The sequence below is a fragment of the Pogona vitticeps genome, chromosome 12 (genome assembly GCF_051106095.1).
Source record: "Pogona vitticeps strain Pit_001003342236 chromosome 12, PviZW2.1, whole genome shotgun sequence".
Lineage (NCBI taxonomy): Eukaryota > Metazoa > Chordata > Lepidosauria > Squamata > Agamidae > Pogona > Pogona vitticeps.
Window position 1 is genome coordinate 20,577,747 of NC_135794.1, and position 18,548 is coordinate 20,596,294.

Consider the following 18,548-nt stretch of genomic DNA (forward strand, 5'->3'; position numbering starts at 1 on the left):
TATAACCGATACTGCAGTTCAGTTTCTGGAGAGTGACAAGCTGCCCCATTTTAAACTTTTCCACACTGCCACTCAAGTTTTAACGCTGGATAACACATAGGAAGATGGGGTAGAACAGCGTCACAAATAAAGTTGTGCTAGCATTTAAAATAAATGATACAGAACAACATTATGCATTTAAAAAAACCAACAGGGGTTTATTTTACTTGAAAATGTACAGTATAAAATTTACAAACTGCTGCTCACATTTCTCAAGAGTGCTTCCAAACAAAAACAAAACAAAATCTTCTCAGCAATAAACCAAAACATTTTGACAAATGGACGATAGTACAATAGCATCATGTGGGCTATCCCGACGCGGAAAGCCCTTTTACGATCCATTGGCAACGGTGTCTTCCTCCATCTCTTCTTCTGCCTCATCTGAAGGGCCTAAGGCACAGAGAGCAGCACAGAGAGCAGCGTTAAGAGGACTACCCGTGAACCACAAAAAGTCATTATCTTACAGAGGAAGTAATTATACAGGGCTGGTCTTCATTCAGTCATCTCAAAAGGAAAAGTGTCTACGCTTGCACTGCGGCAAGAATCAGTAGGATTCCTTGCTATGGCAAGTAGAATTCTGAGCCAGTGATTTCAATTCTCCTTATAGATTTTGCCCTCAAGGTGCTTCTTTTTGAAACTCTGCCTCCAGACCAAGCCTCTCAGAGTCTTAGATGACTGGATGTAAAGAGCCTAAAGAAAATTGATGAGGCCTATAATATATTCTTGCAAAATGTACACTATTATTGATAGCAATACAGGAGGAGGAATATATATATATTTACTCTACAAAGTTTTGAAGTACTGTGTGGTTCAAAACAATGAATTTCTCGTAACAGAAGAAATAGCTCCCACCAGTTTCTTTAGGTAAACACTGCTGTGTAATTGTACTGATTACAAAGCCATTCCTTACCTCCTTTACGGTCCCTTCCGGGTATCTGGCCAGCTTGCAGCAAACCCTTGAGCCTCTCTACTTCAGCCAGTGTTGTGGCATTAGCAATGGCATTCTTAAAGGCAAAGATCCAAGATCACTTATTGCAAATATACAATTCTACACAAGGAGGCACTCCACAAATTCCATAAGCATGTCTTATAACAGCGCTAATGAGAATGATCTTTAAATAAAACAGCACATTAAATTAAATGCCAGCTAAAGAGTGGCATCCAGTACATGTTACGTTTCACATGTTCAAATGAATGCCTTGTATTACCGACACCCAACCACTAATCTTTAGGATGTATTGCCTGGCCTTTTGAAAACTGAACGTCCACAGTGAAAAGCACCACAGTTGCAAAACTTCACATAATCTATACTTTTCATTTGCTATGGAAAGTTAGACAGCATCATTAACACATAAAACAGGAGACCAGATTTCAGTTGAGTATCAGGAAAACCTCCTAACTGTTATAGCAGTATGGCAATGGAAGCAATTATCTTGGTAGGCGGTGAGAGTTCCAGCGCTGGAGGCATTCAAGGGAAAACTGGACAACCCTCTGTCAGATCTGCTTTGATTTGGATTCCTGCCTTGAACAGGGGGTTGGACTCTATGGCCTTACAGGCCCCTTCCAACCTCATTGTTCTACGATTCTATGATTTTATGAACACAAAGGCAGAGAGGTATATTTTAAGCTAACTGTGCTTAGAGACAAAAATAACTTCTGACATTTTGTAAGTTGGTTATAAACAAGTGCTTTTACGTAAAATATCTTGGACATCTGTCCCAAACCAGATTTTCTTAATGTCATTCTTCCATTTAAACCCGTGGTTCCCAACCTTGGTTGCCCAGCTGTTCTTGGACTACAAGTCCCAGCAGCTAGTGGTAAAAGCTTCTGAGAATGTTAGTCAAGAAAACACTTGGAGACCCATGGTTGGGAACCACTGATTTAAGGGTAGTAAAACATTACCTTGATAGCCTCCACATCTCCTGGCGATGGACCAGCCTTCTTTTTGTCAGCTGGCAAACCAGCACCTGGGTTGAAACTGCAAAAGAAAAAGTGCATCGATGAATACAACTAATTTGTCTCCTGCTTCTCCAGCATCCAAAGAGAAGTCTCTGGAAGCACTGATTTCAATCAAGTGTAGTATCTTATCTTTGTTAACAAACTGATACAATGAGGTCAGAACTCCTTCAGAAACACCAGCAGGATAGCTTTCCCACACCCTCCCTTTCATATCCTCCAAGCAAAATGCAAACTATGCACATAACTTAAGTGGCTATCTTGGTTCTGAACAGTTAGGATTCACGAAGAATTTGGTCAAGGAAAACAACACCGGGCTTTTATTTTCCCAATGACTGCAAAATTGTTTTTTTCAAAAGCAAGGCGTAATTTAGAAACCAGGCAACTTGGTGCCAGTTATGGGCTTCTATTCACAAAGATCTCAATCAGGTGAGCTGTTCAATTGTCAAAGAGTTGCAACAAGCTGTGGTGTGGTGTTTCTGAAAGGGACTGCCCGTGTAAAGGGGTTATCCGTATCTTACGTTTTTGCTCTCCTGGCAATATCCTTTGCAAGCTGTGCACCCCGCTTGCCCTTGAACATTTTCTCTGCCTCCTGACGCTCCTACAGCGATACCACACACACACACAAAGTTAATAAATCAGCAGGAACAAATACATGGCACAAAGCTTTTCCCCCAAAAGGAAGTGAGGCAGCGAGCAGCAATTTGACAAAATGAGTACGTTGACATCAAGATGAAGCCTGTGAACTTGGGCCTAAGAAACATACAATTCATCCCATAAAATATCTGTTTATTGCTCATACAACGTGGCAAGAGATCCCATTGAGACTTCCCCATTTGCATAGTATTCCCTATGGCTGTTAGTTCCCTTTTGAAAACACTAAACGCCTCTTCAGTTTCAGTCAACAACACATGAACACATCAAATGTGCAACTACATTCAACTTAGAAGTCTGTTATGATCAGCTTTGCTTGTCTAGTCCTAGATATGTTGAGAGGCAGAATAGACATCTCAGATGCTAAGAAAAATCTTCAGAGATATTAATGCAAGTAAACTGTCCACACAGCAATATAAATTTAGCAAGGCTCCCGCATTTTAAAAAAGTGGGGGGTAGATTTTCAGTCCAGCTGACACATACTCCTTGGTCATGCACTTAAAACATAATCTAGAATTAACTTGCTAAGTCACAATTGCAGTCAAATGTATAGTATGACAATTATGTCACATGGCAGCCAAAAAGAGGTATAGAGATCCCAGTCAGATAAAATGAGATAATAGTATTTATAGCCTAATTCTGAGGAGATATATACATCACAAACTATGAGAGACTTACTTTTAACTTCACTTTTTGGAAATCCAGCACTCTGACTTGTGGAACCTTGTAGATCACATACAACCTATAATGTTTCTTATTTGTCACCGGATTCCTCAAAATACTGAAGGGAAAGATGGAGAATGAGGTTTACATAGCTCCAGTACAGGTTTGATAGAAGAGGAACATGCATCCTTTTGCTAAATATCTTTCCCACAATCTTCCAAATCTTTAAGCACTATGTAGGCACCCCCCCAAAAAAAGACGAACTCAAAAATGTGAGCAGAAGTTATACCCTCTGACACCCGTCTGTTTGCTTTCTCAAGAGAGAAAGAAGCTTCTGTTACATGCAGTATTTCCACATGCCTGGAGATACTGAAAAAGTCAGGGCTCCCACTTCACATGTCCTCTCCAGAGAATCTTTCTTTAGCCAGCAACAAGCAGGACCCCTTTCAAATTAAGTATCTGCCCTTCCCTCTCCAAATTAATCCATTCAAATTCACCTTTCTTGGAATCCCTGCTGAACTGTGCATTCTTTAAAAGCAAAAAAATAAAAACAAAAAGTGCATCCGTAGTCCTGCCAATCAGTTAACTTTGACTTGGTCTACTAGCTACTCTAAAAGTATTAGAGGATTACAAAATGGGGAACTTGGATAATTCCAAGAGAATGAAAAACCCAAAGAGAAAAATGGCATATCCCATTTCTTTGTACAATGACTAAGAGCTTTGCATTACCCTGCCCATTCCCAAAGAACCATCTCCAAATTTAGCTGAAGTTTATTCAATAAATGCCTACTTTTCGATCCAGAATTTAATCCATATCTAGCTGTGCTGTTTAGGGATGTCAATGCTTAGGCAGACCTTAATATAGCAAAACACGGATATGTTAAATGAACCCGTCTACCAAAGAAAACATGGCCTGCTATACGCACTATACATTTTTTTCAATTTTATGGAGACAACTCAGTCTCATGTTAAAATGTCTTGTTACATTGATTGTTTTCATAAGTGTTAGTTACTTTTAACTATGGTAACAATGTTGCCTTATATGAAGAAATTTTGTATCAAAACACTGTTTTAACCATGGAAATAGTGAAAGTGTTCCTTAACTATCTCACATACTCTCTTATAGCCAAGACTGGTGGCTGGCTGCAACATGACTCTTGACTGTTCCACTTCAGTATGCAGCTGGGGGCTTGTAAAAATGAATGTCTCTTTGCTATCTTGTTTCCTATATCCTGTTCCTATACGTTTCCACGAAGGCACATAAAATCATGTGAAATCCCACCTGCAATCTGAAGAAAAGCAGCTCAGGCCACATACTGTGGCTTCCTGCCACATTTGTTTCATAGGTGCTGAAGTTTGGCCAAAAGTCTCATGAAATTTTAGAAAACGTTCAATACCTCTGAAGTCTTACTTTATCTGTAGTGGGCATACTGTTATGAAAAGAAAAAGCTGATGTATACAGTGCAGTTATTATTGAGTGTATTTTTAGCACTGCGTTCCCACACCTCTCTGCAATTACCAGACCTAGACATTTTTTGCAAAATCAAATACTTTCCCGACTTGAGCAAATCCTTGAAACCTTCAGATAAAAGGTCTTCCAGTTTACATTGTGTTATTTTTGAACTGTAGGACAGACTTTTCAAAGACCCAATTATAAGAAACCAAGGTCTCATACCTCAGGTAAGTCAATGACTTGATAGTTGCCAAAGGATCCAGATCTCCCTGAATAAGACAAGCACCAGCACCATTAGTTTGTACTTTACAAAGTAACTCCAAGGACAATCAATTACACTACAGAATGAGCATTTAGTGTAAACCCCACAACATAAGAACATTCAAGCTTAGTAACTACGCTTTGAAACTAAATTAAGATATTAATACATCTTGCTGTTGCACATTGTTAAGCCAAGATGATTAATTCACAAGTGTCTGAATTCTGAAAGCACGTTATAGCATCTAGTATAAGAGGTTCTCTTATTTGCAGGCTCATATTCTATTCTAGGGTTTCTTCTCAAATGGTTTTTCATACACCACCACACAGATATTCCTCAAGCCGGTCATAAAGCCCCACTTCCTAGGTGGATGTTGTTTCCTATGATGAAATAGCTTATCTCCACCTATGCACACCCACAGACACACAGGTACTCATCCTGTATACACAAAGGGAAGCCTACCATTTTTCTACATGGAATGACAACAAGAGTATTCTAGGATCTCCAAACTATGATTGCCTGTGACCATCTTCCAAGTAAACCTGCAAGCATCACTAAAAGCTCCTAACACTCAACCACCCCTTGGAACAAAATGAACATTTCCATATGCCTCTCCTTCTGCAGATGTGCAAAGGAGCTGGTGATGACTACAAGCAAGCCATTTATGAGTGTTCAAACGAGAGGCCTTCCCCGCCAAGGATATGCATGAGAAGAAATGGCAAGCTGAACAAATATTAATGGGAACAAGGTCGAAAAGACTGTTTATTCAAAAGAAGAGTTAAATATATTTTTCTTTTTGATGTATTTGCACACTGAAGACATCTGCCAATTAGTCAGTATATAAACAGTTTTAATAGATATATAAACATAAATGGCTGTGAGACAGCAAATTATGATTGCCCCATTTTGGCACTCAAGATGCAATAAAATTGGCCACTTCAGCCACTTTTCTTTTTCACCACCCACTTCAGAATGCTGTGCGTATAAAAATCTCTTAGCAACAGAGGGCATTTCCTACCTAACAGAGAATCAGCTGTTTTAGCTCAATTTATGATTTGCTAGTCAAAATAGCATATACAGGCCTTAATGATATGGAATTCCAAAGTCCGTATCAATTTATCATGGCATGAATTTTCAGGAACTACAGCCCATTACATCACATATACAAGATACTATCCAGAATTTCAAATACTTATGACAGGAGATGTAGCTGGGGGTGGAACTACAGACAGGAAGGTCCGAGGAGAGTGACAACTGTCATTTAATGTTAAAAGAACTTGACATGCACCACAAGTTCCTTGTACTGAGCAATACATGACTGGGATAAAGTGAGCAGATTTGACTTCTAGGTCTTCCTAGTGATTATACACACGGCATTCAACAACTTTAATTTCTTTTATGTCACTTACCAACTCCATTATGCTATTGTTAGTGAGGACGAGTTCCTTGAGATGTGGCAAAGACTGCTCAAGGCCTTCACCTATTCGGCTAAAATGGAAAAACAAAGCAAAGAGATTAATTAAACTCAGAAAAGACTAATATTCCCGTGCTCTTTGCCAAATAAGCTTGGTCTGAAGCTCGCTTCATGGCATAAGGCGAAGAGAGCACCAAAAACTGCCCCCAAGGGCAAGAATGTCCAAAGAAACTCTAGACTTCAAAACTGTCTCTAGAAATGCACTCACCTTAATCTGTTATTATTCATCAGCAACGTTTTCAGCCTTCTCAGCAAAGGAAATCCATCTAACTTTCGGATTTCGTTGTCAGAGAAATCAATAGCATCGAACTGGTCCAAGGTGGCACCCAGGTTTTCAATCACAGGGATTTTATATCCTGGGAAAGAAACATGAGACAACAGAAAATGAGCCAGAGCAATACAAAAAGAGGGATATACTTCAGGATATACACCTGGCAACATCTAATTCTACATCACACTCGTTGTCATCACAGTCCTTATTCGCCCCCCTGCTAAGTAGGTCTGAGTGGACTGTGGACAGGCAGACCTCATAACAGACCTTGGGATCTCTTTGTTAAACCAAATAACAGAAGGACCTGGACATAAAGGAATTCTCCACACCACCTGCCACATTTGTTGATTTCGCTATGAGATGGCAACTCACATGGCCTTTAAAATAACAAGGTCACGGGTGGGGTGGGGTGGAATAAAAATCAAAATTTTTTTTTAAAAAAAATCAAATTGATTTAAATTGTTAAAAAAATTCCAAGAAACTGGAGAAATGATAACCAATTCAGTTTAGAGGAATGGTACAGAGAATCATGGGATATGGCAATTAAGGATAAACTGACATGTAATATGAAAATAAGAAGAGGCCAATTTAAAAAATAAATATGATTTCAAGAAAATATGGAGTGTATTCTTGGAATATTTCAGAGAGAGAAAAGGGTATACACTGAGGGAAGAAATTATGAATATTAGGAGAGAAAATGGATTGAATAAAGTTTAATGATAGCCCTGAAGGTGATGGTGGCACTATGTGATATGCAATTGTATTTTATTGTGTGGTGTGTTTTTTTCTGTGCGCTAGTAGGTTTATGTTGTGTGTTTTAATTAAAAAATTTGAAAAAAAGAAAAAAATTGTTAAAATTCCATTTCTAAAATTTAAAATGTGATTCAAAACAGAGAAGATAAATAAAATAAAGAAAAAATTATAATTACATAAATAAGAAACAAAATGAAATGAAATATACGAGGACGAGCCCCTCCCCCTCCCTCCCTCCCTCCCTCTCCCTCCCTTCCTTCCTTCTTCCCTCAGGGACGCGCGCGCGACCCTCGCCGGCCACCGTCGCCGCGCCTCTCAACTCGAGCCCGCTCGGGCCTGCGGAGGCGAAGGTCCCCCCCTCTCCCCCAGGCCAGGGTCTCACCGCGCAGGTCCAACTCCCGGTCCCGCACGGCGTTGGTATACTGCGCCGCCTGCTCGATCAGCTCCGCCGTCAACTTCACCATCTTCCCACCCTCGACTCAACCTCGCCGCCGGAGGGTCTCGGTTTATTTTTAAAGGGCGCATGCGCGTGCGTCTCCGCGGCTGCGCAGCCCGAAGCATCGAGAGCGGCAGAGAGGCCGGAGCCGAGCGCCGAGCTATCGAGCGGGCGCGGGGAGCCCACCCCCGGCCCCGTTGCCATGGCGACGCACTTTCCTTAAAAGGGTGCGGGTCGGGGCAAAGGGGGAAAAAAAAAGGAGAAATAAGATATAAAGAAGGCTAAAAGGATTTGCTATTTAAGGACTAAGCCTTATATTTGGACGCGAGGTTGGAAGTGGACTTTGAGCCACGAAAGCGCCCATCAAAATATAGCGCTTAGGTTTTAAGCTGCCACAACGTTTTTGTCTTCTTTATTTATTTTTTCCCCTTTTTTGGGTTTTTTTTCCCCCTCTAAGGAGGCTTTGTGGCCCGCCTCTTTTCAAAGCTGGAAGTCCCGCTCCAGCGGTACGCCAGAATAACTCCGAAGATGCTCCCTTTTAACATCACCTTTTGCAAATCCAGAGTGAAATACAACAGAAAATAAAGTGCAATTCAGGAGCAGATGTGTGGGTGGCAAAAACAAAGACTAAAAATAAACACTGAAGAAGCTGCAAAGGGAGCAAAAAAAAAAAAAAAAAGCTTCTGGGATTCCCCAGATCATCATCACCATCATCATCAGGTGTTGCAAAAGGCTGTAGGTGGAAAGGAGATAAGACTGGAAAAGACCCCCCCCCCCCAAAAAAAGGGGGAAAATCCGGTTTACTGTATGTCCTTATCCAGTCTTGTTGGTTGTGATGGAGTGGAAGAATCAGCAACAGATACCCACGTGTGACTAGCTTGTGATAAGCTGCAACAACTATAGAAATAAACATCTATAATGGAAACATGCATAAAACATGTTTTATGTAGATAATATGTGTGTGTGTGTACAGAAACACACACACATACATACAGTATAGCCACCACATAAACTGATGGGAAGAAGCCCCCTGAATTCAGTGACACTTCCAAGTAAACACGCCGAACCAAATTATCCAGACATCCAGTTTAAGGCATATAAATAAAATGATTGCATTGAAATTAGATTTGTTAGCTGCTTTATTTGGTGGAACATAAATAGGTCTTGTGCTGTTTCTAATGGTTTGCTTCCCCTAAACACATTATATGATTAGCAATTAAGGATATTAAATGGCGTAGTAACAGAGATTAAAGCCTCTTCTTATTCATGAAGTTTAGGGAGATCTTCAACCATGCTCACCCCCTTCGCTCAAGATGCTTCAGCTGCTTTATTGCGGACTAAAAATTACACTGATAATTTTATACTGTATCCTCTTGTTTTGAGCTTGCCAAAGGAAATGTGAGATGCTTGTTGCAATAGTAAATGTGTTAATTCTAATAATATGATAATTACAATAATTATAATAACATGTTTTCCTTCATTTTGAGATTATGATACAAGAAATATCTTCAGAATCACAGCAGCTACTCCCTCTGAAATAAATCATGCAAAACCTTCTGTAACAAAAATATTTCACTGAAGACCACATGGTGGCATCTTCTCATCAAACAACTTTACTCTGATTTCCTAGTCTGTTGCAAGCTACCTTTTAAATAAGAAATACTTAATTTTACAAGAGTGTAGATACAAGTTACAAATAGCTGCTGAACAGCACAGTTTCTGGAGCTGGCCTTTGCTGAGACATTACAAGTTAATGGCGGAAATTCAATGGCAAGTCATAATTTGAGTAGGCTCATTGAATCAGTGAGTATTTGGTGAGTCAAGCCCACTGTAAGCGACTTACTAGTGAAATTCGCCCATCAAACCAATGTGCCACACTAAACTGTAGACATTTGCTGTTTTTTTTTCCACATCCACTGAATTCTCTGGGTTCCAGTCAAACAACCAGATCCTAGAAATTCATATAAAAGGAAATCAATAGGTTTCTAGGATTAATATACTTGTTGTATGTAAGGTATTTGATGAACTGACACATTGCAGAGAAATAAGGTTCATTTCCAAAAACAAAGTCTTCCAAGGATATCTACTTTCTTACACCCAGCACTACTGATGGTCTTCCCATTCTTTGAAGCCCTTTGGAATTAAGTAATTCTTGCCATGGACACCCATCCCTGTAATTCTGTGCATAAAATTCTGGATCACATCGCAATAGCTGTTCCATGCTTCTGGCTCATATACAGAGGCAAGGTATGCCATTAGCTGTTTCACCATCCTAACGATAAACACCTTATCCCAGTGTTGTATCTGTGGAACTCCATCAGGGAGTGGTGGTTTTCCATACTGCAAACCCCTGATAGAGAGAAATGGGCTTTGCTTTGCAGCATTTTTGAAGTCTTAAAAGATTACTCATGAAAAGTTTAGCGGGTGGCTGTTGGGTGTGTTTTTGCTGTGACCAACCAGGTCCCTTCATTCTATTGCGACCAGATCCTGATCCTTAATTTTTCCATTTGTTTCCAGTGCTGCTTCAGCTGCAACGGGAAGCCAAAAGGGAATATCTCTCAGTTTGTAAGCACAGTGAGAAAAGATACAACAGAAAACATGATATGAAAAAGACCTGTAGCGAAATTCAATAGGCTACAACGGAGAAATAAGATCATCTGGATTCCCTCACTTTCACTGCTGCTGGACCCTACAATCCTACGTTGCAGTCCTAAACACACCATTATGTGGGAGTAAGTAAGTCCCATTCACCTCAGTGGGGGACGCTTTTCGGTAGACATGTACAGGCTGGCATGGACAGGTACTCAATACATCCTTTGGAACGTGAGTGCTATTTTCCTCTTCTCCACTAACCACAATTAGGTTTGGCATCAGGCATTAACTCCTGCAATTAAACGCAGTGTCCATTAACATATTTGCCCCTGCGGTATTTGCTCAGAGTACACTGCCATTTTCACCATCTCTCCTCTTGTTTGCAGAGATTAAGGGAATGAACATCTGGACATGTTGATGACAGGATGTGACATTAGTGTGTAATTACAGCTCTGAGTCACACAAGGAATGAGCATCTAAATCACAGACCGTGTGTGTGTGTGTGTGTGTGTGTGTGTGTGTGTGTGTGTGTGTGTGTGTGTGTGTGTGTGTGTGTGTGTGTGTGTGTGTGTGTTGGTGCTGCTCTCCAGGTTTCTTGGAATTATTTGGAGACTGGCATTTCGTGTGATGGTGTCCACTATGCAGATTACCTTTCTCTCAGAAATTCAGCATGTTCAGACCTTCTGGAATCCTGGGCGTATGCTGAAAACACACCTGTTTTTGCAAGATTTCTCTATACAATCCAGCCTATCTTCCATTTCCTGGACAGAGCAAATGCTGCGGTTTACGTGTATTGTCTTTCTTCACACTGTTGTTGCAAACTGCTTTGAAATCTCCAACTCCAAGTGGTCAATAACGATTATCAGATTAATAAATAATCAGTCAACCAGGGAAGCCCCACATTTGACATAAGAGCTTATGTGTCCCACAGTTTTGAGTTCCTTCTGGGCTCAAATCCCAATTCAGTTTAGACCAAGGGTTGGACTTGATGGCTTTATAGGCCTCTGTGCTACAAGGTCAGAAAACCTGCAGTCGTAAGATCAAATCCACGTGACGGAGTGAGCCCCCATCGCTTGTCCCAGCTCCTGCCAACCTAGCGGTTCGAAAGCATGCAAAATGCAAAAATGCGAGTAGATAAATAGGTACCACCTTGGTGGGAAGGTAACGGCATTCCGTGTCTAGTCGCGCTGGCTACGTGACCATGGAAGATTGTCTTCGGACAAATGCTAGCTCTATGGGTTGGAAACGGGGATGAGCACCGTGCCCTAGAGTCGGACATGACTGGACAAATTGTCAAGGGGAACCTTTACCTTTACCTTACCTTCCAACTTCATGATCCTATGATTCTAGGACCCAAATGAATAACTTCTATTGAGGTGATTATTTTACCTCTTGTTATTTTGGGGAGAAATCCTTTTCCAGCGATCGTTAAAGTAAAAGGAATCTTTGCACAGAGATACCCAAGGAGACACACAGAACAATGTGGTGTATTCCCCACCTTCCAAGACATGCCTTGAGATGCTTTAGCTCCTCAGATGTATTGCATTAGACGTTACGAAAATCTCTACCATGAAGTCAAACTGGCTGGTGCTTAGGGAGTCGAAATCACAAATATCTAGACGGTCACAGTTTGAAAATATTGCTTTTGAATGTCAGATCACGGAATAGAAAAACAACAACAATCGATGGCTTGATTCTGTTTGACTATGCTGGCGTGGCTATGCTGGCATATCACAAAATCCTGGCTGGATGAAATGATAATAGGAATGGAGTAAATCCCCTCTTACAGCAGAGGTAAGGAACCCTTGGCCATCCAAATATCTTCTTATCCCATAATTTCTTCACTTGCCAAAACTGCTAAAGAGAAGGCCTTCAAATGGCCTGAACTAGGTGGCCTTCAGGGCTCCATCAAGCTATAAAATTTGCTGTGTCTATAACCTGCTTTGGAGGCTTCGTTACTTGCATAATGAGGAGGCACAGGATGATGATTACTGACCCTCATCCCACCTGTTGGAGGGCCAGTGTTCAGCTCTAGCAGACTCCATGCTGACCACAATTCCCAGAATGCTGTGCAGTCAGGTTTGAATGATGTGATACAGAACACCTAATTCCAACCTATGTGTGAGATGTAAGACAAGTCTTCTTCAAGTGGGTGCCATCTGGCCGGGGCACCTCCTTGGGGATGATGGAGGTTTTAATCCAAAACAGCTAAAGGGCACCACGTTAAGGATGGCTGGTTTCAATTTATGTTTCTTAAACCCATATTTTTGGAAAAGCTATTTTAAAAACAACTGACTTTTTTAAAAAAAACAAAATCAGGGCTGCATTGAACTGTGTTGTCAAGCAGTGTTGTATAATGAATAAACTTAGATGAATCTCATGCCTGGATATATTTTTTTAATTTTTATTTTTTGCACGCACAACCCAGAGATAAATATAGTTTTGTAAGTTACATAGGGGCCCATTTTCTAAAAGACTGCACAGAAGTAGGATATTCTTTGGGAATAAAATAAAACAATTTGCTTTCATAACTTGGACAAAAAATAGTACAGAGAAGCTCATCAAGATTATAAACATTTTATTCATAGTGTGGTCATCTTCTCAGCTTCTTGCTGCTGATGAGAAACACTTGTTGGCTTTCACTATTCATGCTGGCCAATTCGATTCACTCATGGCTCTGAAGCCGTAGGAGCCTGTCTGTTAATTTTAGCCAGAAAAACCCACTCTCTAAAGAGTCAATTAACGTTTTACTGCCAATTTCATGGGCTGAAGGTTTAACTTATTAAAACAGCCAACAACATGAATGAGAACAAACATCATAAGCATAGAAAAAGGAGACTCGTTATTTACGTATGTCTGAGGAATGTGGGGGAGGGGACACTTTTGCTGAAGCTTACCGAGATGTCACTAAAAGGGAAGGCAACACATTAAAAATAGTTCTGTCCCTGTAAAAGATATTTTTTAAAATCTATGAAGAAAGGCAATGAGTGTATAAGTTATTATTTTAAAAAAATCTATAAGACGACATAGCCAAAGATATCTTAACACAATTATATAAACACCACATGTCAAACTATTATATATATATATATGTATACATATATATATGTATCGTGAATACATTCAGATGTGTTGTATAATGCTGTTTTGGTAGACTCAGTTGTTTACTCCAATGCTTGGAGATGATGGCTTACTGAAATCATTGAGTTGTTGCGATCATCGTACAGGAAGGTTTCATCAGCAAGCCGTGATAGGCCCCCAAATTATGAAGTCATCCATCCAAGCTTGGAAGAAACATTTGGTAGTGGTGGGAAGAATCTTTTGTTGCAGGGAAGAAATCGTTATTCTTGACTGCATCTGAAGTCAGGAGATGAATGGGCTGCCAGCGATTTCACAGAGAAGGCTTGCAATCCAGGCCTTTGTGGAGTCAACACCGTCATGTTCACGAGAACCATACCCAATTGAGAACACCTCACAGCCAGAGGAATACTTTGAGATACACGGAAACCCCTCTGACTTCTTCCAACCAAATCTAGGATCTCCTCTTTGGTCGCTACCAAGTGACATGCTTGCTAAGGCCACCTCACCAGTAAAAGGCAACCAAGAATGCCCTTACGTTCTATTCCAATGTTGCCGAAATGCATTGCATCGACTCGCAGGAATAATCAGGACGAAAATGCAGCTTTAGTGCAGCTAGCCCAGGGAACGGATAAGCTATTTTTAAAAGGTCGCCATCTTTTTCCATTTGTTTGTTTTACAGGAACGGGGAAGGAGATGGCAGTCTTTTTTGTCTTGAAGGTGCAGAAACGCCTGTTTGGTCACCGCTGTGGCTGTCCCTGGATACAATTTGGAAAAGTTGATCGCACAGTCTTTGAAAGTGGGCACTCAAGCTATTGTGCTCTTCTCCGTGGGTAAGAGATGCCTGAGAACGGTCTTGTGTGGCTCTTTGATTTTTTCTTTTTAAAAGATTCAACAAGTCAGGCCTTGACGTAGGGTTTCCGGATGTGATGCTGTCAAAGCCAGTCTGGCGGGCAGTGTTAAAAGCCACCTGAGGTGCAAGGTGATGCTCCAACCAGCGTTGGGTCTAGCTGGGTTGAGGGCAGGAGGGGAGACTTTGTCCTAGGAGATCAACACAACCGGGTTCCCAGACAGTATCTGAGAAATCCTCCGCTTTAACCAGCCAAAAGGCACGTCCGACAGCAGAACTGAATAAAAGGCTTGCGTTCGCACAGCTTGTTAGATTTCACCATCTCGCAGAAGACCTCGTCAGCTGGGAGGGCAAAGGCAGGGATAGAAGAAAAAGACATGAGGTGAACATTTCAACCGAGCTAGGACTGGTAGACATGCAGGAAAAGCCAATTTGCTTTACGATAATGGAAACAATGCCTGCAATGCCGGGGAAAGGGGGTTGTAAAAAAAAATATTTTCACAAGCACCTGCCTTGCACAGTTGCAGTCTCAAGGATACGGCCATCTCTAGAGGTGGTACACAAATGCACAAATCTGAGGATTCAACAGATGTAGCTACAGAAGGCGAGGCAACCCACCGGCACTGTACTGGACCTTGTTGCCTGCCCTGTATCTCCATACCAAATGTTTCTTCCATGAAGGCCATGCAAACGCTGGAAGTGGGCATGGGTGGGAAGGAATGATGGTACCCCAGTTCTCCATTGCACAGCCCAATACCTAGGAAGCTGACACGTCAAGCTATTGCTTGGCTCAGTTCAGCACTGTCTACATGGGTTTGCAGCCACTTTCGACCATTTACCGAACCGAGGCAGCCTCTTCCACTGATACTAACGGACAAGGACTGGTGGCGGACCACCAAAGCGCAGAACCACCCAGCCCATCCTGTAGCCACTGCGCCAGGCTGCTGTCCTCAGGTCCAGCAGAAGATGCTCTCCAATCGGCCGGATTGAAGTTTCAACTTCCAGTCTGCTTGGTTATGGCAGAGGCCAGGTACGGGAGGGAGAAACACCTGTTCTGATGGTCTTTTGCTGAATTCTCCAGCCAGGGAAGATTTCTGGGAGTTGCAGTTTAAAAAACAACTCCAAACTCTTCCAAGCACTGGATGCAAGAGGTGGAACGTGGGACCTTGATCAACCAGACTGTTAGCTACACAGTCATGGGGAAACCAATTGGAGGTTGTTCTTATAGATGGACATTATTGGCCTTCTGGGCTACAGCTTTCAAATTCCCACCGCCAAATCTGATGCAAGGAGGGGAAATGATCCATCAGTCACTTTTTTCCCACATGTCTAAAGCAAAACAGCCCATAAGCAATGCAACCGCCGACTGCATGTGGGAATGAACCCTGAAAATGGCATTCCTGCATGTTGTACAGATCTCAACCTGCAACCTTGCCTCCTCTTCCAGCAGTCAACTTTTGCAACAGTTCAATGCCTATTCCGTGTCAGGAGAAATCAGAACGATGGCTTTACCTGCATGTCCTCAAGTCACGAATTCCTTTTCTCTACCTTTATCCACAGCCCCAATTTAATTCCAGGAAAGGTTCATTATATATTCCATAAATACGAAATCTCAATCTCAAAAGCAATTAAAATCACTCCAGTACCTGATGCTAGAAGGGAGTGAAGAATAGGGAACATCTGGCTGAAGACAAGCATGAGGTTCTGGGGAATCCAGGTAGACAGCAATAGAAATGATCTGGTAGAAATTTCTATTCCTATGGTGCCAGTACATTTCCTGCCTGCTCTCTAGATGTGCAACTACAAATTCAGTGCCATCTGAACTGTAGCATCCCCCTCCTGATGCTCTCTTGTTCCACAGATCTAAAACATTGACTATGAAAGCCGCTAGCCAGCCTCCCTCTTCCACATAAGTTGGCTTATCTTCTACCCACTATGCTGGACAGAATCAGGCTGGCCACCCAGGCTTGTGAACACACACATACAAGCATCATGCCCTTTTCTGGAGACTCCATGCCGACACTTACCATTGTGGCATCTGTCACTAGCAATGCACGAGCCACCGAGCAAACTAAAGCCTTCTTTACAACTGAGACAGTTCCTCCTGGAGCTGTCACAACTTGAGCAGCTGTCTTCACATCTGAGAAAGAGAGAGAGAAGGCAGATTATATCAAGTAATTAGCAATCATACTAACTCAGCCGTTCGGTAAGCAACGTTGAGTACAATCGTATGGCAAGAAAGGATCAGAGAAGGTCATGTCTGCATCAGGACGTGTTGTTTTGCTGGGAGCAATCTCTCTTCAGGTGACCCTCCCGTCCATCAGGGAATTGCTCCAGCATGCCCCCCATTCCCAAAAAAGAGCAGCCCTGCTACTGGATAAAGAAGGTCCAGCTTAGGCACAGACCAAGTTTAGGTTGGATCGCTACTGCCTGTATATTGTGCAGTCTCTGGGACTGATTGCACTGGACCGCACAAGGAGGCCAAAATGTGAACTACTTCCTCTTCTGATCACATCCTTTCCATCCCTGCATCGGGAAAAGATGCAATATTAAATAAACACACAAAAGATTAAGGCCCAGACTGCCGTGTGGAGACGTCTGCGTTCAGTTCCATATATACAGTGGTGCCTCGCAAGGCGATGTTAATTCGTTCCACGAAAATCGCTCTTACGAAAACATCGTCTTGCGAAATGAAAAGGCCCATTGAAATGCATTGAAACCGGTTCAGTGCCTTCCAATCGACTGAAAACTCACCGTCCAGCAAAGATCCTCCATGGGGGTGGCCATTTTCGCTGCCTGTAAAGCGGGGAATCTGTCCCTAAGCACAGCAGGGAGCCATTTTAATTAGCCGGCGGCCATTTTGAAACCGCCAATCAGCTGTTTAAAAAACATTGTTTTGCAAAGAATTGGTTCCCGAAGCAGGGAATCGATCATCGCAAAGCGAAAAAAAACCTATTTAGACCATTGTTTTGCGATTGCAAAAGCGATTGCAAAACGTTTTCATGAAGCGGTTTCGTCGTTTAACGAGGCAATCATTAAGCAAGGCATCATTGTAGTAGATTCAGAGTTTCAGTACCTTTTAACACCCTTTTATCTTTGATGTTTAATCAAAGTGTGAAGGAGCTTGATCAAAAACCGGGTAGTTCTATCCTTGCTCTGAGAAACTTACGTTGCAGGAGATTTAAAAGAGACCACCTCAAATTCATAAGCATGCAAGGAACCCACACAAACCAATTAAACTCTGGAATTTCAAGAAGAAGAATAAAGGGCTTCAAGGAAGAAATCCAATGAACATGTAAGAATCTTGTTCCTTACCCCCTTATGTCCCAATATACCAGAGGTCCCTTGAAGAGCCACAAATATATTTCTGTTTGGATCATGCCAGCAAAGAACTCACGTCAAGGGGCTCCTACTTGTTTGGATGCCAAGTGAACCAAAGATTTGCGGCAGGGCTGGCCAACGCGGATCTTACCGTCTGCAGACCTTGTGCGGGAGTCCCAGCAGCTCTTCAGGGTAAAAGCCTTCACCACATGCTGGGACACACCTCCACTCGTACAAGGGGTGGTTCCTGGCGCATTGCATGCATTCCTCCCGGCCTGGCCCTACGGAGCATGAGGAAAACATGGCTGTCTGTCAGGTAGATAACTGCCATATTGGATGCCGATAAAGTAATAAACAAAACAGGAATCTTCAGCCGAAGGAGATGAGCTGAGCCAGAGACCGCCTCATCATGATCTTAGAACTTCAGGGCTGAAAGGGATCCTATGGATCATCCATAGTGGTTGAGGCCTCTGGCTGTGGAGCCAGAAGTTGGGAGTTCAATTCCCCACTGTGCCTCCTTTTTTTAAAAAAATTATTTAACAAGGGGTGACAAAAAGGAAAAGGGGAATTGAGGTTAAATGGGAAGAGGAGAAACAATAACATACTAGCGTCCATTCTATATATATTGCCATATCAAAATTCCAAATTACTCTTTTTACTATTTTGTGCCTTCCAGATTTAAGTTCTCATTTCAATATATGCTCTTCATACGCTGCCTGTTGATTCAGTCCATTTGTAGAATAAGTCCC

General features: G+C 41.9%; 2 protein-coding genes across 2 annotated transcripts in view; both read right to left on the reverse strand.

Annotated features, from left to right (window-relative positions):
- Window positions 1-169: 169 nt before the first annotated feature.
- On the reverse strand, window positions 170-8,062 carry SNRPA1 (small nuclear ribonucleoprotein polypeptide A'). Its single transcript, XM_020781734.3, has 9 exons — window positions 7,905-8,062; window positions 6,707-6,854; window positions 6,434-6,512; window positions 4,988-5,034; window positions 3,328-3,430; window positions 2,517-2,596; window positions 1,942-2,017; window positions 950-1,043; window positions 170-429 (listed from the first exon to the last, which is right to left on the reverse strand). The coding sequence occupies exons 1-9, from the start codon at window positions 7,984-7,986 to the stop codon at window positions 371-373; spliced, it is 768 nt and encodes a 255-aa protein (XP_020637393.3). The 5' UTR covers window positions 7,987-8,062; the 3' UTR covers window positions 170-370.
- Window positions 8,063-13,929: 5,867 nt separating this feature from the next.
- PCSK6 (proprotein convertase subtilisin/kexin type 6) overlaps window positions 13,930-18,548 on the reverse strand; it is a 72,938-nt gene continuing 68,319 nt past the window's right edge. Inside the window, exons 19-21 of the mRNA XM_020781733.3 lie at window positions 17,951-18,080; window positions 16,506-16,618; window positions 13,930-14,820 (exon numbers count right to left, since the gene is read on the reverse strand). Of these exons, the coding sequence (XP_020637392.3) occupies window positions 14,723-14,820; window positions 16,506-16,618; window positions 17,951-18,080 (341 nt within the window). The 3' untranslated portion in view covers window positions 13,930-14,722. The remainder of the gene's footprint in view (window positions 14,821-16,505; window positions 16,619-17,950; window positions 18,081-18,548) is intronic.